The 20,832-nt window shown below is 35.2% G+C and overlaps 1 protein-coding gene across 8 annotated transcripts in view; it reads left to right on the forward strand.

Annotated features, from left to right (window-relative positions):
* MLIP (muscular LMNA interacting protein) overlaps positions 1 to 20,832 on the forward strand; it is a 144,422-nt gene that overhangs the window by 32,999 nt on the left and 90,591 nt on the right. For 6 of the 8 annotated variants that reach the window (XM_008071290.1, XM_008071293.1, XM_008071294.1 and 3 more), the window contains 4 exons: positions 7,198 to 7,269; positions 16,959 to 17,024; positions 17,108 to 17,191; positions 17,315 to 17,374. The exons of 1 other annotated variant lie outside the window; for it this stretch is intronic. In XM_008071290.1, coding sequence (XP_008069481.1) covers positions 7,198 to 7,269; positions 16,959 to 17,024; positions 17,108 to 17,191; positions 17,315 to 17,374 — 282 coding nt within the window. The remainder of the gene's footprint in view (positions 1 to 7,197; positions 7,270 to 16,958; positions 17,025 to 17,107; positions 17,192 to 17,314; positions 17,375 to 20,832) is intronic. One more of the 8 variants, XM_008071292.1, reaches the window with a different exon arrangement.

Genomic DNA, 20,832 nt, shown 5'->3' on the forward strand with positions numbered 1-20,832 from the left:
GTCTGAAGATCAGTTTCAACTATGAGGGCCTCCAGTGATGGACCTGTCCTAGCATTTCTTAAAAAAAAAAAAATTTTATTTTAAAGATGTGGGGCACAGCCGAGCTCGGTGGCTCAGCCTATAATCCCGCGCTTTGGGAGGCTGAGGTGAATGGATTGCCTGAGCCCGCGGGTTCGAGACCTGCCTGGACAACTTGGCGAGACCTCATCTCTACAATAAATCAAAAAATTAGCCAGGCGTGGTAGCGCACGATTGTAGTTCCAGCTACTTGGAAGGCTGAGTGGAAGGATTGCCGGAGCCCAGCAGGTCGAGGCTGCGGTGGCCGGGCGCGTGCCACTGCACTCCAGTCTGGGTGACAGAGTGAGACTCCAGCTCAAGAAAAAAAAAAGATGTGGGGCACAATTCAGGAACAGGTATTCAAGTGTGTTCTAGCATTAAAGGTATTTGGCCACATAGATTGTTTAGGGAATCAGTGTGGAGCTTTTTGATATTTTTTGAATTTTTATAGCTGGTGTTTTATTTATAAGACTCTCATTCCTTTAAGACATCAAAACACTTTCAAATATATTATACCAAAAGCTTGGTGGCAGCAGTCTGTATGTGACTTTCTCCATTTCTGTGGAACTACATGTAATTTTGTAAATGAGTAATAAAGAATATGTCTCCATAAGCTAAAGTAGTTAATCTAGGTTCAAACAAATCATTTATTCAGTAAATATTTATTGAGTACCCAATGTGTGCTTTTCAAAGCTGTATTTTGCAACAAAAACAAACATGCAAAAATGCCAGCTCAAAGAAAGTTTATATTCTATGATGAAAAAGAAACAATCAACAGCAGCCTTATCCAAAGAAATAAATTATCTTGTGTGGTAGAAGTCATATGTGGCATGGAAAAAAATTCAGCAGGGTAAGGAGAATAGAGAAGAGATGGTGCCACAAATTTATGTTGGATGTTTAGGATAGGTGTTTGTGAAGGTAATATCCAAGGAGGTGATATTCAATAGGGAGGAAAAAACCCTGAGGCCATAGAGTGCATGACAGGTACAAAGAGCAGATTTGGGACCAGTATGAAGACAGTGGGGTGTGTGACAGGACGTTAAGGTTGTCAGAGGGAGATGTGACTGGGAACAGGATCCCGTGGACTATTGTAGGCCACTCTTTTTGATCTTTACTTTGAGTGAGACAGGAAGCTCTTGAAGGGTTTTGAGTAGATAAATGGCACAGGCTTATTTATCTAGCTGCTGTGTTAAGAATAGACTGTGAGAAGGTGTGGGTGGACATTGGGAGACCTTGGAAGGCTATTTTAACAATCTTGGCAAGTGATGATGGTGGTTCTGGTCAGGGTATAGCAGTGAAGTTGAAGATGACTTTTCTAAATATGTTTTGCAGATAGAGTAACAAACATTCACCAAACATCAGAGTCATTATATGCAACAAAAAGACAGTTGAAACTAGCCTTATATGCCTTCTTGTTTCCTTTGTCTTCTTTTTTTCTTTTATCTCACTGTCTTTTACTCCCTCCAATTCACAAAGTTCTTGGGGGTCTTTCTAGGAGTTCTTGACTTTCCAGAATTCTTTCATCCTTGCTATCTGTCACTTCTTCCTCTCTACTGACCAGCTGGGTGTGCTATTCCCTTTGCTTCTGTCCAGCTAGCTTTCCCTGAATTGATCCCAGTAATGATTCACACTCGGAGTCAATGAGTGATAAAAGCTTCTCTTTCCCATTTCCTCCTCCAGGCAGATTTTCATTTTAATTGGAAGACTGTGTGGTTTAACTCAAACAAAAAACATTTCAAAGGAAAAAAAAAATCTGGGGATTCAAAGTCATGAGTTCAAATCTTGCACATGATAAAGGAAGATGACTTCAAAACTTAATGTGCTAGAAATAACTTCAGAGCATGCTTGGAGCTGGGAAGAAGGTCTTTTATTAGTCAGATTTGTTTAGGACTTTAGATGAGAAACTAAAATCTGTGGGTTTTTTTTTATGTCCTTTGAATCCTGTTGTAATCCTCAATTACATATTTCAATTCAAGTCAACAAATATTTGCTAAATATCTGTTCTCTGCCAGGTTGGTACTAGGTGTTGAACATAAAAAGAAATCATATAAAATTGTTCCTCTAAAAGGTCTAGCAGGCAGATGAAGATGGCAAAATATTACAATACAATAAAATAACTATTAAACGGTTAGAGTGCTAAAAACACAAAAAGATAAATCAGGGAGGGAGAATGATCCTGTGAAGGGTATCCAGGGAAGTTTTCTTGGTAGCTTCTGCTTTGCCGGGCCATGGTCTACAGTCGGTTTCTGACAGCTTTGTCTCCCACCCCCACCCCTTCTGAGATCAGGATAATTATAGATTGTGTTCTGACAGTAGTCCAGATGTAAGGGATGTGTCTGGAAAGTCTCTTATGAATTGGATCAGGGTTTGGGTTGAGCTTTAGTCTCAGGGGTGATACCAGGGAGATTCTGAGTCAGGTGGTGCAAACATGGCCACCGAAAAGCAGGAAATGTACATTTAGAGTAATGCACTCATGTCTTCCCATGGATGCTTCCAGATGAGGTTGACCACAGTGGTAGGGAGGCTCTTCACCAGAATTTCTTCATCCTGTTGTTTATATCACCTGAGGTTCTTTTGTTTCCTGAACTTAAAAGTGTAACTGTAAGTCTGAATTCTTGATTTTCCAGACAACTAACATAGTTCACGTTGAGATCTCATGGGTCTTTATTACTAAAATCTGTGATGGAATTTTAGGCACCAGCAGTAGAGGTGTGACCGTGGTGGAAAATATTTTCTGAAAGGGCAGAATGTGTTCTTACTATTTTCATCTTCAACCCTGAATTTATATTGTAGTAAACAGCATTATCTATAAATAGGATTAGCCTTAGTAAACTTAGGTACTAAATTGTCATTTTCTCTTCTAAACCTAAACTTTGCCCTGCCCAATTTGGTGAATATTTAAGAACTATTTATTAAATGTTAACTTAAAGCATAGATTACAAATTAGAGAGATATAGTAGAGATTATTTCATTGTTTGCCAGATTCAGGTTTAGACTGTCATTTTTTTTTTTTTTGAGTTGGAGTCTCACTCTGTCTCTCAGGCTGGAGTGCAGTGGCTGCTCCCGGCCACCACAGCCTCGACCTGCTGGTCTCCGGCGATCCTTCCACCTCATCCTTCCAAGTAGCTGTAACTACAGGTGTGCGCTATACACCCGGCTAATTTTTGATTTATTGTAGAGATGAGGTCTCGCCAAGTTGCCCAGGCGGGTCTCGAACCCATGGGCTCAGGCAATCCACTCATCCCAGCCTCCCAAAGCACTGGGATTACAGGCTGAGCCACCGAGCCCGGCTTAGACTGTCATTTTTACTTTCTTTAGCTAATGGCGATTCTAGCCTATAATATCACAGACTGTAATTCAAGTTATCTAAAATTACCCTGACTGCAATGATTCCTAATTTTAAACCAAAAAGGGGAACAAATGAACTTGGTTTAGCACCTGGAATGCTGAAGAAATAGGTTCCAGATATGAATAAATAACATCATATTTGAATTGCGAATATATTGGCAAGAGAATCCAGAGGAAGGTCAATGGATTCAAAAGGTGTCTTTTATGTCAAAAGTGTGATTTTTAGACTGAAAAGGAAAGGGTATGCATGTCTTAGTGGACATCACCTAGTAGGTACTCAATAAATATTTCTTAAATTAACTAACTAGTTGAACCGCCGTAGCCAAATAGATTTACAAAATGGATTAATGTTCACCAGGCTGGAAGAACCCAGTGACAGAAGCTTCCTGTTCTTAGTGTACTATTCCAATGAACACAAAAATGACACACCTAACAAAATGGTTCATGAAGTAATCTAAAAATTCACATCAAATCCAATCAGATGAAACTGGATAAAAATAATCCTAAGAGATCTATTTTTGGGTTTCATAAAAACGAATGTAGGATGGAGATTATTGGCAAATATTTTAATGAAAGATGAAAGGCTTAGGAATTTTAAGTGATAACACACTCAGTGTGATCCAATAACATGAAATGACGTGTGTCTTCTCCTGTATATTTTAAACTCTCTACAAAAACCAAGGAGATGATCCCAATTATTATCATCTTCATTGTTTTAATTGAGTTTATTGCCAATATTATTGAGGTGATGATTATATTCTATTATGTGTTAAAAACTCATCTATTTGAACACTTTTTAAAATTGAAAGGAATATTGTTGGAGGAGAGTGATGAGATAGTGGAATTCTGCTCACAAGTATCAAGCACTTGGTGAAGGCAGTAACGCAACTATTATACAACAGAGAGCCTTACCATGAGCCGTGATTTCAAGAGGGGGAAAAAATAGGACCAATAGGATAAGTTGGCAGGAAGCATGTTTTGTCTTATATAAGGGAAGATTTTGCACCAATTCTAAAGATTAGACCTGAATGTGCAGCCTTGAGAGGCAGGCAAATGTTCATGTGGCTACTGAACAGAATAGAGAGATTCATACCGCAGATGAAGGGGTTGAATCAGATGACCTCCAACATCACTTCTGACTGGAAAATTCTGTGGTATTATGTGTGCAATAAGATATCACTCTGTACAGCCTGTTCCAACCATATACCTTAGGAAAGTTGAGGATAGGACAGCACACATTGTAAATGATTACACATCTTAAAATGAGAGGCAAAGGTGTATGTAGACAGGTGCACAGTTGCTGACCTGGAGTGCTTGTGTCTAAATCCCAGCTATGACTTACGTATACTAGCCGATAACCTTGCATAAGTTATTTAACATTCCTGTACATCAGTTTCCATATGTGAAATGGGTATAATTTAGTATTTACCTAGTAGGGTTGTTGTGACAATTGGGTGAAATAATTCACATTAAATTTTTAGAATGGTACCTAGCCCGTAGTGAGTGTTAGGCATTGTTATTTTTATTATGATTGTAACACTTATTATGATTAAATGTCCAAAAAATAATATAGAGTAGGAATGGTATATTTAATTCCGCATTATGGGTATTTTAGATATTCCTTGGAAGAAAATATTATAGAGAAAGCATTAATGTTGTGTGCAGACAGACTCTATATGAGCTGTGTGGTCTTGGACGAGTCACTTGACCTCTGCTTTTTCAAATGATTCTTTAGTTATAAGGCTTCTGTAAAATTAGATGAGGCAATTTATGTGATTTTCCTAGTAATAAATGTCAGCCTATTGCCAGTGGAGAGACAGTTTATCAATTTCAAACCTTATCCAAATATGTTGTTTTCTGGAGACCACAGCATTGCAGGGTTAATGTAGAAATTTAGGACTTGAAGTGATCTGAGACATTTTCCAGCCATTGCTCCTCATGTAGGGGAAGAGAATGCAAGATCTTGAAGAACTCAGAGACTTGCAGAGGGCCACACAGGTTCTTTTATGAGGGAAAAGAGGTATTTGGTGGAAAGTAAAAGATAAGCTTTCAGAGTATATTTTTTGAGAAAAATGGTGTGTATCTTCTGAGATCTTGTGCTATATTGCTGTGTGTGTTTGTGAATGAGTGTGTGTCTGTGTGTGCGTGCTTGTGAATCTGTGTGTGTGCATACGACTATATGTATATATTTGTGTATGTGTATGTGAACATGTGTATATGCATTGAGTGTGATTATCTGGCTAAGATCACTTTCTATGTCACCAGTTGGCATTCAGCCTCAGGTTGGTAACTCCTTTTTTAAATTATTTCTAACATAATAGACCAAGAGAAAAAGAAAAAGGTAAAAAGAGAGAACATGTTCTGCTTCGAGGTGGACACTGGCTTTCTTCTTCTAGGTCTGGTGCTTGACTTCCTTGCTACTTCACTTTCTTCCTAAGAAAAATGAACGTGCCAGCCTCTTGCCTTCATCACACCAGTTTAATAAAGTTTATTTCAATTAATCCTACAAAACTCAAGATTTAATTTTATTTGATGACTCTTCTGCTGCAGACCTTTTTGTTTGCTTTCCTAAACACTAAGAGAGATTGGATCTCTATGCCAAGTTCCCCACTGGCTATGGGCCTCTGCCTGGGACATGGGCATTTGAAGTGATAGCACCCTTGAACTGAGTTAAGCAGCTGGAGACATAGAACAATACCAAAACTGGGCTTTTGATCATATATTTTATCCTATTTCAACAGCTTCCTCATGCTCACCCCCTCTGCCAAATACTCCAAAAAACTGAACGACTCTGAGTTGTTCTTAAAACTCAGGAAGTTTTATCATGTGCTGTTAACATCATCATATTTTAGAAAGTGTAGGAGATGATGAGGTTTAAAAAAATGAGTTTAAGATCAAGAACTTGTACTTTTTTTATTATGGAGTTGAATTTCTGATATTTATATTCAGATTATTGACTACATTGTTGCTTGTTATAATGGCTGCTAAGTTTTATATATTCTCATCTTTGTTTTTATGAATAATGCAAAAGAATGTATCAAGAGCTCAATTACATTTATTGGCATATTATTTGTTAATTGTGGCACTATAAAAAAGAAACATTCCTTTGAAGATCAAACAAAATCACCCCCCTGCCCTCATGTGTAGAATACTACTCCTATGAGGAAGGACTGATAATGAGAAATTTATATATATATTTATGAAATGGCTGGTTTTGTTTGTTTGTTTGTTTGTTTGTTTGTTTTTTTGAATTGGAGTCTCAAACTGTCGCCCAGACTGGAGTGCAGTGGCCGCTTCCGGCCACCGCAACCTCAACCTGCTGGGCTCCGGAGATCCTTCCGCCTCAGCCTTCCAAGTAGCCGGAATTACAGGCATGCGCTACCACACCCAGCTGATTTTTTGATTTATTGTAGAGATGAGGTCTCGCCTGCCCAGGCGGGTCTCGAACCCGCGGGCTCAGGCAATCCACTCATCTCAGCCTCCCAAAGCTGCGGGATTACAGGCTGAGCCACCGAGCCCGGCTGAAATGGTTGTTTTTAAGTTCTGAAACTGAGTAGCATATAATTGCCTATTATCTCTAGGCTGATATTTTACTTTGGTATTTCTTTGCTTTGCATTCTAATAAAATATTAATATCGTAAGCTAATTTTGTTCCTGTCGGAAACAACTTGTTTGGCATAACTCTTTTCTTCATTTGATAACATGTCACCTAACTTGGTAGAACTGTCTAAAATTATGTTGTATTCTTTTCCCTTTTCATCTCCACTCTTGCTTTCTGGTTGCCCATTCTAGCAGTACAAGACCAAGTCAAGCTACAAGGCTTTTGCAGCAATCCCTACAAACACATTGCTTTTGGAACAGAAGGTCAGTGTTGGCTCAAAAGCAAAGTGAATTTTGTGTTTCTAATCCCTTTTTTGTTAAGTTGTCTATAATTTCTGTTGGGAATATTTTTCTGGTTTAAAGTCCTGTCTTTACTAAAATAAAAATGCTGCTCTTAATTTAGGATGATGTGATGAAAGCATTTTGGTGAATATAATTGAAGACATCATCAATTTATCACTAGAGCCTGGATGTGAGCCTAGAGATGTCTAGTCCATTGTCAAGCAGCCTTGGGAAGCTTGATTCGGATTTGGATAGATCCCTGTCCTTTGAAATTTTAAATAATTTCTGTCTTCAGGAACTTCTACCTCTATTCATATTGATCAAAATAATTGAGGTAAAATGGGTTACATGTAGGCAACTGGTCGCCTTGGTCACTGACTAGTCAAGACTTGGTGATTAATAGTGATTCCACCACCATACTACACCAATACTTAGATATTACAGTGGAGTATACATCTCAGCCCCATAGAGCCCATCACGTGCTAAACCTCTTCATTCATTCTTGCAAATCACTGATCCTACCTCCATGAATGGAAGAGAGGATTGAGATGACTCCTGATGACCCAACTTCTTTCACATGGGTGCAGGGAATTTTTGCTTTGCTATTAAGGGGTCATTAATTACAAAAGTATAGGATATCACTTTACAAGGTTAATTAAATTAAAGCTCCTTGCCTGATAAGTACATTACACATGCTCAAATGAAGTCAACTGAAGTATTCATGTCAGAATCAAAGTGAAATCAGTTACCAAGTCTGTGAAATTATTCATTTCATATATTATTTTATGATGATTTATTTAGGCAGTTTATTTCTTAGTGCACTAAGCTTATTTTGCCCCATGTAATCACAGTGTTTCAAATACAGTTACTATTGTTTGTCAAAATGTTAATGATCATCAATTGGGTGATATTTTGATCGTGGATTTATATATCAACATTCTTATTCTTTTAGCATGATCTAGAGAATATAACCTTCACACGATCTGTCTAAAAATAGGAATTGTTAGTGGAAAATGCTAAGTAGTATATGGATGAACATTAAGTGGACAACATCTCTAGAATATAAATCTCTGATAATAATTCCAAATTATTCACATGTGGCCTAGAATCTATGTTCGGTATGTCTAAATGTTTTGAACTAGAGAGTCACTAGGCTACAGGGAAATCTGCAGCATTTTCTCTAGCTTCTCTTGTGAATTTATACCTTTTATAGTTCGTTAAAAGATGAGACAGGCCTAAAACACTGATTTCAGGAGGCTTCCAGAGGATGTGGGAAGTGACAGTTTCTCTAGTGCCATCATGGAGAGTGAGACTGGCAGTGCCTACACCACAGACTCTCTGCTTATTTAAGATGGACATTTCTGGAATCTGATCACAAGTGTCTGCCTTCACAGATACAAGATGATTTCTTTCCATCAGCAGCGAGGCGAAGGGAAATTAGAGGCTTGCTGGGTCATGGTGTTCTTCCCACAAGCTTGACTCATCTAATGTAGGCACGTTCTGCTGGAACTGTGTGGTGTTAATATATTAATTTTCTATTTAGAAACATGTCAGTTGACAATTCCTAACTCTTGTGTGAGAAGACTGGATGTCAGTATTAATCTCAGAATCTCTGTCCACCATTTCTCTTTTCTTCCAATTAACAGGATTGTAGAGTTTATAATCTATTCATTAGTCATTAAAAATGAAGAATCATTAGTTTAATTTTCAATTTTATTACAAGCCTATTTTATAAATGTGTATAGTGGTATTGATGTATATTCAACGTAATACAAGTTCATATGGGGTAAGCTTTCTGTTTCGAATTTTAAATAAAACATTATGTAGAAAAATTATTATTTTAAGGACATAAAATGTAAATACTATGATATTACACTTAAAATAATGTTGTTCTAGTGGGGAATGAATTATTGTATAAGTACTTGTGTAGGTAATTACCTCTTGGTCAATGTAAATTATTTTGGGACCATAAAAATATTTAACTGACTCAATGATAACAAGGCACATGAATTTTTTTCTTCTTTAGATCCTTTGCTTAATTCTACAATTTTCTATGACTTTTCCATGTTATACATTCCTTAATGATTAATTTTGCTTTGTAAGAATAATTTAAAAAAAACAAAATCTTATATAAAGATGTTATGCGTTTACTTCCATTTTCAGTAATATTTCTTGAATGATATTGTGCTGCTTCTTTCAGTGTTATGGCTTGTTTGGCTTTTTAGAAAAGTAAATCTGGCAATTTAGTCCTTTATACTCGTCTGCTCATGCAATAGAATTCATCTTATGTCATTGAAATCAAAGAGATTTATTTCTGAGTTGAGTGGGAAAATTAGGACTATCATCTTCAAGAACACATCTATTTGTAGAAGAATCAAAATTTTGGGGTGTTTTAAATTACAGAAGCTTTTCTAAGTTCCCTTTGATATAACACATAATACCACAATTAAGGGACAGGGTGATGCTGTAGACTCATTATAATACTTGGGTAGAGTCCATGCTGTGGAATGTCTTGAAGATAGAACTAACCTAAATCATTCAAGTCCTTAAGTATTTCAACAATTAATTTTCTCCACAGCCAGATTATACCCATGGTGAATATCTTATGGGACATCCTGTTGTATAGCATATAGTATAATTAACAAAACAGATTTATTTTTTGAAAATAATGTTATTTTTAAAGGCAAGATTTTTTTTCTAAATTGAAATACAGGCATCGCTTGCATGAGACATTAAGCTCTCGTTGAACCACTGAATTTGTTTCAGCTTTAATCAGCCATGAATGAAGCCCAACGTTTTTAAGAGTATACTTGGTTGGCAGAAAAGATTAGGTTTCTGATACTTCTGTAATTTATTGTCTGCATCAAAACTTAAATTTATAGTTTATTCCATGTTCTATCATTTTTTTTCCTGGTGAATGTTTAGGAAGGAAGCATTTTTAGCTTAAGTCTTATCTAAGGATTTATAGGAAGAGATAGATGTAACTTATCACATTTTAATGTGTTGGCTTTATCAGGGTTTTGGCTTAATCTCCTGCCAATAAACATCTTCTCCAAGAATTACATGAGGATGAAGTACAAACGATTGTAATCAGATCAATTTATATTTGTCACTGTCCACAGACTTTATTACAATATGTTCAATAATATACTAATGTCTGTAGAATAAATAGGGACTTTATTTTTCATCTTGATGTGTGTACTGCTGTATTTTTCAGAGAATGTTAAAAATTTATCTTTCTCTTATTGATTCTTATCATTTGAGTCACATAGCAATAGGTGAAAAGTTAAAGTCAAGATGTTTAGCACATATTAATATTCCAAGTAAGTGGGTTATTTTTATTGTGCAGTTATGTTAAGAAAAAGAAAAGTTCAGGAAGGAATATTTCTGTGAAATCAAATAATATGCATCTTTATTGTCTTGTAAATTATTAATATTTTTCCACATGGAAGTATAAATTTTTTCTTTGAGTAATTTAATTTCTCTGTTCTTTTCCTCACAAATATTCCTTGGAATGAAATGAGGGCTAAAGTTAGGTACAATTTTCCTAACAAATGGCATTACTAGCTGCTATTTTCAAGAAACATTCAATTCATAAGCATATGTGTGTTTTACAGAAGAATTCTGGAGCATCTCAACTTTATATATAGCAAATTAAAAGTACAGAATTAATTCTTTAACTAGAAAGTTAGCAGATAGAAAAGTCTTTTTTTCTAGTGGAAGAATATTAAAAATAGCTAGCTTGAAGACAATAATAAAACCCTGGTATAAGAATAGAAAGGCAAAAAGATTTGATGTAGCTTTTCAGTTGTCAAATCAATCTGTTCTAAGTTGCCTGTTTAATTTTTTTTTGAGATGAGGATTTGCTATGTTGTCCAGGTTATATTTGAACTCCTGGGCTCAAGTAATCCTCCTTTTTCAGTCTGAGTAGCTGGGACTACAAGTATGCATCACTGCACCTGGCTAAGTTGCCTATTTATTTTTTTAAAGCATGAGTTAGTAAACTCCAATGTGATAAAACGTATTCCATAGGCGAGAGTATTTTAAGATATCTGCATGTCTTAAAAATTTAACACAACCTGGTTGCTACTTTAGCACATGATCTATATTTGAGAGACACTGCTTAATTCAGATTAGTACATGAGGCAGTATGTTCCCAATTTCTTTAACAATGTCCAGAAAGTGTCCAGCACTCAAATCTATGCTAAGTGGTTCTCCTCGTGGTTGTCTACCATGTGTATAATTTTAAAAAATACTTACCAAGCTGTATTTAATTATACATACTTATTTGTTTCTTTTTCTACCTTGAATTTTTTTCAGGAAACATAGTAGTTTCTTTGTTAAATGTTCATTAAATGAATGCCTTTACTTTGGAGCGCGACAGGTCCCTAATATTTCCAATTTTATTGCGCAGAATCTCAGGAAATTTTTGTTAATAGGCATATAAAAATAAGGTCACTTAGTGTATGACTTTTGAAATGTTAATAAAACAGTGTTTCTTTAGAATATAATAAGCCTCATCAAATGTACTTTTATAAAAAGCTATAAAAGGCTTTCTGCTAGAAGTGAAATAAGCTGGTACCTTTTGACGAGTAGACAGTGCAATCACAATGACTGCCATATTGAGTACTCTAGTATATCAGACACAGAGCTAAATGTTATCATCTTCACAGCTCTATAGAGAATCTGATACTCAAAAGAGTCAAGCAAATTCCCCAATGCATCAGGGATAGTACCTTGCTAAATTGGACTTCAGAGAGCTGATTGTTTCTTTGCCGTTCCCTATTCACTGCTCAACAATGACAGCCTGTGCAACAGTGAAATATTGACAAGAGATGATGATCTTGGATCCTAGTCTCCAACTATTTTCTCATTACTTGCTAAAACATATTTAAATCCTCATCAAATTAGAGCAACAAATGTATTTTGTTTCATGAAGAACAATGAATTGGAAATAAAGTCAATCTGGGAAGAGTTGAGAGAGCAAGTGTTTATAAAATAGCACAATTCCTTGAGCTGTTGAAAAAGATGAGGCATATTTCAGTGAAGGAGGTGCTGGCTGGAAATTGACAACACCTTTCTGATACCCTTAATTAAATAAGAAAAAGCATGGATTCTTCTGACATAGATCCTTGTTAGAATGGGTTTCAAACTGGTTGCAATGGTTTGCAAAAGCTTCTTTCTGTGTGAGAGGAATCAACATTTTACCCTCCAAAACTCTCGAGAGTAAAATCACCAGGGAAAGTTCCTCAGTTCTCAATATTTTAAAATCAATCATATAAAAAATAATCTACTGGTAAACACTCTTAAATCTTTAAAGAAACTGTATTTTTATATATCTGCAAGCTCCTTTGGCTTGCAGTGTACTTTTCCCCTTTCTTCAGAGCTGAATTTTATTCAGACCTGCATCTCCAGCTAGATAATCAAGGTGAATTTTATTTTTCTGACAATATTTCTAATCCTACAAATGATTTTTTATTAATCAAGCAAATGTTTTGTAGTCTTTAGGGGATTTATTCTATGAAATAGCTAGTCACATTAAAAAAAATAGGAGCATTTAGGCTTAACATAAACCATTCTGGGAGATTTATTTGATCATTACTAAAACACAGTAACTCATGCATGAAACTTTTGAAGTTAAATCCAATAGATAGTCTAGGCATAATAAAAAGTGTACAAGTCCTTTTAGATCATTTTGGAGGCAGTTTACTTTCTAACTCCATTTAGAGTTACAACTAATTCATTTCATCTTCAGATTTTTACAACTTAATCCTATTTCTTCAGAGGGTAGGTTAGACTGATTCAATATATCTGACTAAAAAGTGTTTGCAATTTCATCAGAGATATTTCTTTTAAGTGGGGAACACTTATTACAGTTTATTGGCATATTTTCACATAAGAACTTTGATTTTAAATGATTTTTCAGTCTTTGGCTCATTATGTAGTGATAAGTTCAGAAAGTATTTTCTGCTGAAAGTCAGATTTATTAGGTCTCTTTTTAAAAACCGGGCCCTGAAGTTGGCGATTTTAAGCGAACTGCAGGCATTTCTAATGAGAATGTTTCTGATAATTTATATTAACTAATATGATTAAGAATCTTAAAAAAATGATATTGAAAGAATATCCCATTTGTGCCTCAATTGCTATAAGACAATTTGGTGGAAAATATTTGTCTTTAATAACAATAATTTATTATAGAATATTTTGAGATTTTTACCCCATATGAATAAATAAAAAGAAACATGAACACAATCCTGTTGGCTAACTTGTCTAAAAGCAATCTATGGTCAGACTTCCTGCTAATGGAGAGTTAAAGTATTTTCTTTTAATACATTTTTGGACAACAGAAAAAGAAGCTACTTCTTATGGCTGATAGGAGTAGATAAAAATTATATATTTAACAAACAATTCCTAGTCATTTAAAAAATCCAATTCTAGAAAATTTAAAGATGATTTAAGCTCAAAATAAGTCCCTACTCCAATTTGTTTTTAACAGTCTCGTTTCAACATTACTGATATAACAGCAGATATTTTCTTTAGTTTTCCAAAGTATCCGAATAGTTTTTAAATCTATTGAGTTAATTTCAGTATTTCAAGTAGCCTCATAAAAGTTGTATTTACCTGCAGTAAGTTCCCACAGACTAACTAAACTATTAACCTTATTTGGTTTTGGCTGAAAAAAGAAATAATCACCTCTCACTAACATTGATTATATGCTTAAGCCTTTGATGGTCAACAAATTTAACTGTGACACAGGGAAAACAATAGTATATTAATTAAAATACTCAAAGAATATAAGCCACTTCTCTAAATCATTTTACCAGGGAGTAGTAATGTCATATTGTATCTATAATTCATTTATTGAGCTCCATTTATTCATTGGTTTACCCTGTAATTCATCCTGAAGATCTTCACTGAGGCCCTATCATATTCTCTATCCTGGGGCTAGAAAGCTAAATACCTAATTTTTTACATCTATTAGGATAATGGTCCAGTAGGATAGAGTATAGTTTAAAAAGTAATTATGATACAATATGCCTAAGGTATTTGTAAATGGTGGCCCCAACCAGGGAATGACTGACTTTTCCTGATGGGAGGGCCAAGAAAGACATTATAAAATATTTGGATCTTCAGAATGAATAGAAATCCTCTAAGTGAACTGAGAGTGGAGGGAGAATGATCCAAGGAGAGTTAATAATATGTAGTTCAAAAGATCACAAGTTCACAGAGCTCAAGCTGTTCTTTGTGGTTAGAGAGCAGCATGCAAAGGAGGAGCAGATGGAAGGCATTGTTGGAGAGGTCAGCAAGGGCCAGAGCAAAATTCTCTCCTGAGGAATTTGTTCTTAGTCCTGGTCTTTAATTTCTAACATTTTTCTTCTCCATAGTTATCACTATAGTAGAAGAAACATGGTGAAAGACCTAAAATGAAGGCCCCATAGTGAATGCTATCTCAATGTCTAGTGAAATTGTGAGAGACTCAGATGGCCTAACTGCAGGATCCCCCCTCACTTTGGTCCTGAGATAAGGTCCTCTAGACAAACAACCCTCTTTGTCAAATTGACTGGGTATAGTTCCTGCTAAGTAGTAGGTTCTAGTTCCTTTGGGATTGTTCAAGCAAGCCAATCACATCTTTCAGTGAGAACCAGGAGGCACCTCAACCTCTTGATACCCACAGCCCCTTGTTCATTTTGTTACTTAGTGTAGCCCCCAGAAGGCTGTGCATAGTATATGATGTCCTCTTCCCCTGGACTGTGAGCATATAAAACTAATGAACTGTTGTGGATTTTATCTGTCCAGTGTCAGGTTGTCAAGTAATCAGCCATCCCCAAACACAAGGAAAGGAACTTGTCTTCCATTAACAGGGTCAATAAGAGGTGATTAAAACATCGTGTCAGAAAACAATTAAACCCTCTGAATATCCATTGACAGAATGCATAGGATTAAAACACCATGTCAGAAAAAAATAAAACCATTTACACACTCTCTGCGATAAATAAAATTGGTGCTGAAAATTGAAATAAAAATTAAATTAGTTGTGTTATTCTGCTTCTGAAAACGGATGGAGAAGTAACTTTCATTGGACCAACTGATTTTTTCAGTGATTTTTTTCAGATAACAATATTAAACTCTGGACAAAATATTAAAAAGAACTGTCTGAAGGTACTGAAGCATGACCAAGTACAGGTAGAAACTGCAGGAGAGTCAATGCTTATAAGAAGAAATTAACATTGGCTTGGTTTTTAGATTTTATGGTCTTTTCACCTTAAGGGTAAGCCCCTTCTCTGCTCACCATGAAGTAGTGAAAACCTAGCAAGAACCCTACGGATTTATTAGATGAGAAATCAGAGAACAGAGTGCAAGGTCACACAGGAACTGGAAAGTGAGGAGAGAATCCAGGGTTAGGATAGGAGTTCAAGACCCGTCTGGGAAAAAAAGCAAGACCATGTCTCTAAAAAAAAAAAAAAAACCAGGAAAAGTTAACCAGGTATGGTGACGTGTACCTGCAATTCCTGCTACTTGGGACGCTGAGATGGGAAGATCACTTGAGTCCAGGAAGTTGAGGCTGCAGTGAGCTGGGATCACACCACTGCACTCTAACTTGGGTGACAGAGTGAGACCCTGTTGCAAACAAACAAAAATGATATTTAAATATCGTATGTAATTAAATACATATTTAAACGTAACTCATCTGGCAGTTAGAGCATACAAACAAAAGTGGGTGAATTGAACTGTACAATTGCAAGATTCTTATATATAAGAAGTGTTTTAAGATTTTGTGTTGCTTAGGTTAGACCTTAATATGATTGGAAAAATTTCAAGATTAACCACTAAAAATATATAGCCTACAGTGCCTGCATTAGTCAATGTAATCAACACTAGCTGCCACAGTATACAAAGCCTGACATTTCAGTGGCTTAACACAGTCAACATTTATTTCCTTTCCACATCATAGTTTGCTGTAGCTCAATTTAGCTCTCCCACCTGTCTCATCTCCAGGAGTGACTCAGCAACGTTGTCAACCTCCATCTTGCATGTTAGTTATCCGAAAAGGTGAGAGAAATGATGAAAAGTCATATATGCTTTTAACTGCCTAGTGCTAGAAGTTATACATCACTTTAGATTGCATTCAACAAGAAAATTTCTTTTTTTTCCCAGCATTCTTCGGATTCTCCTTCAAGGTCCCCACAGACATTGTTTGGTTCTGACAGAATCAAAGCCCATACCTAAGTTCTTGAAAGAAAGTGTTGCATAATTTTGCTCAGAAAATGAACGCATATTATGAACTCTGAGCATTGTCTCTGACTCATGTCCAAATTGGTGAATAAAAAAATGAAATGAAACTCCCCAGATTTAATCAATTATAAGTTCAAAACTTAACTAAAAATATGATAGAGAAAAATGGAACAAAAGTAAAACAAAGCAAATAAAAACCTTCAACCTCTTTTTCTCCTTTCATTATTGTAACACTTTATAATTGGAGATACTAATTTCACAAGAGAAACTGGATGAAAATGGCAAATAACTTTAAGTTAGAGAATAGCTCATTAAAAGCTTCAAATATTATTTTTCTCAGAAACATTGAGATATAAGGTTTTGCTTTGAAGAGACTTTTCTACTACATTTGTATTTGACAAGAAGCCTTATATAAGAACTATTTCATTTATCAATAGGCACTAGATGAACCAGCCAAGACTGAAAGTGTCTCCAAGGACCACACATTAGAGCCACCTGTGGAGGTAATAAGTTCAGATTCCCCTGGCTTTTGGACTGCAATCCCAAAACTCATTGCTAACCCAGTACCTGGTTTCAATTCTTTCAGTTTTGTTTTCCTGCACAGCTCAGGCAGCAAACTGAAGAGCTCTGTGCTACCATTGATAAGGTCTTACAGGACTCTTTGTCTATGGTAATGCCTTAGATTAGAACGCGCAATTCAAACATTTGCTTTGCTTCTCTTCATTTCCCTCTGTTTTAGTATGATGCCTCACAGGCTTGTCCTTTTCTTTCTTTCCTTTCTTTTTTTCCTCAGCATTCTTCTGATTCTCCTTCAAGGTCCCCACAGACATTGTTCGGTTCTGACAGAATCAAAGTATGTATATATTTAATATAATTTACAGAACCATAAGATTTATTAGATCGATGATTTTCAAACTGCAAGTCAAGGCTTAATAGTCAACTGGGAAATCCATTTAGTGAATAGTAATTAGTACTTTTTTAGTATAATTTTTAAAATAGTAAAATATCAGGCTCCATTCCAGGTAGTGTATAGTTATTGTTGGTATTGATTTTAATTAGTTTACTTGTACACATATAGGTAAGTGTATACAGGGTTGCCAAGTAAAATCTATTCTGTGAGTCAAGTTCAAAATGGTTTTGAAGTCAACTTATTAGACTATGTAGTTGTATGTTGGCAATTTTTGGAACTACTTGTAGAATTTGTGGCCCATTCTCATCTCAAACCATAGATTCAGTATTTTTTTCAGTATTTTTGTAATTTGCAGCCACTTAGAATTGTAGAAGTGAAAAATAAAGTAGGCTAAACTAGAATTTGTTTAACTACTTTAATACAGGTAGCATTTATGGAATTTTTTTTTCTCTTTTTACTGACAATTTATTTCATTCTTCTTTGACTCAAAGGGAAAGAATCCTGAATATTTTAGATTGTTAAACTAACTGTTAATTATTGTAATTGAATATTTAAGTGTTTTCTTCTTATAATGCAGCTATTTTCATTTGTTGGGATGAAATACTACATTTCTCTAAATCATTTTTTTCAAGTAGTTAGTCCAGCTCTCCTTGTCCAAATTTCAGAATACTTATGATTCTTCCCCTATTGATAATTGTTAGTTTTTTTGGTCAGTCTTATTTATTTTCCTTCTTGGAATTAGTATAAGTACTTTTTGCATGACCTTTAAACAAATTAGACATAGTGTGATTGAAGTAGATTTTAAATGTACAGAACTGTACTTAACTAGAAAAATGATATTAATTTTTAGTTGGAGCATTACAGACAAATATCCATTAGTAATGACATAGAAACCCAGTAACCAATTATTGTCAATATTAAGAAATTATATTTTAACAGAGAGGACCCACTAATGGATAACTGAAGTTTATGTATGTGAAATCTATTTTGTTGTATAGTCTTTAACTGTTATAAGATACTACAAACATTTGAAAATATGCTTTTTCTTATTTCTTTTGTTGAACAAGTAAAAACCAATATTATATTAAATATAATGAGAATAGAATTTAGAAGCGATATATGAATAATAATCTATATTATTGGATTGGTGTGTTTAGCAAATATTTAGTGCTTATGGCATTAAAAGACAGTATTTTAGGCCACTAAATTTAAGGCAATTTTTCATTCAACAAGTATTTATCAAGTGCCTACTATGTGTCTGGTGCTGTGTGACACTAGCAACATAAACAAGGCTAAGTATCTAGAAGGCATACTTGGGATGTAGTGATCAAGAGGTGGAATTCAAGTTGAGATCCAAAGAATTCAAGTTGATCTTTCCATGGCTTGAGAGGAGCCACTATAGAAAGGTCAGGAGTAATGGCTTTCAGGCAGAGGAACAGGCATGTATAAATTTCCTGAAGCACAAAAGACCTTTGTGTATGTAGATAAAGAAGATGCCCAATGTGCTTGCAGCATAATGAGCCAGAGATAAACAGTGTAAAGTAAGATTGACCAGGTGGGGTAGGTACAGTAATTTCTGTAGTTATCTGCCATGGTGTGAGGTTTGGATTCCAAGGAAAAAGGGCAGACATAAAAAGCATGGTGAGAATAATATGAAACCACTGAAAATCATCAATATGGTTGCTGTGAGGAGGCCACTGAAGTCAAGGAGGCCGTCAGGGATGGTGGCCTGGATAGGTGGGTTCAGAGGAGCTAGAGAGAAGCATGCCGTCTGAGGCTTGCTGAGGATGTGGGTGTGAGAGGTGAAGGAGAGAGAAGAATTATGAATGAGTTGCAGGTCTTTGCCTTGAGGATAGACAACTGTGAAAGAGTACAGTGGAGGAGGGCAGAGGGATATATTAGTTTTGGACAGGGTTGATTTGATGTGTGCATCAAGGAAGCTTAAACCTATGTGACTGAAGCTAGTAGGAGAGATCTGGGCACATATTGTCCTGTACAAGGCTCCAAGGAACAGAACATCACAGGTCCAACAAAGGAGATGGAAGAGAGCAAGCAAATAAGAATAAAAAGGCCATTATGGTCAGAGGAGAATCAGAGAAGTGTGGTATCATGAAGCTGCAGGAAGAGAGTGTTTAACATTGGGCACACACTGATACAAGGACAGGAACAAGACATTGGGCACTGCTAGGGAGGAATGGAGGAGGGATGGGAGAGCGGGGGGTGGATACAGGTTACAAAAGAGATAAGTGACACAATACACTTATGAAACAAATTCTCACATGCACCACATGATTTTAAAATAATTTTTAAAAAATAAGAGTGTGTTTAAGAGAATATAATCGTTCTGATTGTAGTCAAGAGGAACACAAAGATAAGGCTAGAGAAGTGTTTACTAGATTTAACTTGAATATTTTCTAATTATATTGCTGGTGCTTACATGTTGGTGTTCTATTCCATTTTTTTTTTAAAACTGTAACTTCCATCAGCATCTATAATCACTTTTGAACTTAAATTTTTTCTCTTGAGTCTTCTTATATTTATAATTTCTAATTCTTGTTATCCTAGATGTATCTTTTTCTATTACTTAAAAAAAATCATTTTATAACTTCTTGTCAAATTTTCTACAGAACAACATATTTCTTTTATATTCAATTAGATTCTGTTTATCAGGGACCTTAAGCCATTTATAAATATTGCAGCTCTTGTTATATTAGGGTGGAATTTTCTATTTCATTTCAGGTTTTTTTAAAATTTAAAATGTTTTTTTCCCCTCTCATCCTTCCTGGCTTTCCTTTAAATATTTTGAAATTTACTGGTTTGAAAATTTTACTTTATATTTTGTTACTTTTGATAGTAATGCATATATTATTATGAACAATAATGTTCATTTTCTATTCATTTTAAAACAAAAAAATGCCTTTTTCTAAAATTTTGTAAGTACTGTAGCACTTTTCACTTGTTTCTAATCAAACTATACACATATGCACATATACACACAAGAATAAATAACAGTCCATTAATATTTTTGAATTTTAGGTCTGAATGTGTATGGTTATACTTTTTCTTGATCTTTTCTTTATTTAGACGTGCCTTATCTAGATCCTTACTTTGTACACATCCAAAACTTTCTCCTGGACTTGTTATTTTTCTTGTTGGGATAATGCTGAAAATTACAATCTATAAGATTGTTTTGTATAATTTTTGTGACCTTAACTATAGTTAGTTTTGTTGGATATAAAACTATTGGTCCTTACTCATCAGCATTTTTTTATCTGTGTTTTTTTTCTTCAACAGTATACTTATGAAGAACTTATTCCTCTATGTAGAGTGATCATTTACAGAGTTTTTCTGTAAACTTTTAGAATTTTATCTTTATATATGGTCTTGTGGGTTTTCTTCAT

The sequence above is a fragment of the Carlito syrichta genome, unplaced genomic scaffold (genome assembly GCF_000164805.1).
Source record: "Carlito syrichta isolate Samal-C Ts95f unplaced genomic scaffold, Tarsius_syrichta-2.0.1 Scaffold314285, whole genome shotgun sequence".
Taxonomy (NCBI): Eukaryota; Metazoa; Chordata; class Mammalia; order Primates; family Tarsiidae; genus Carlito; species Carlito syrichta.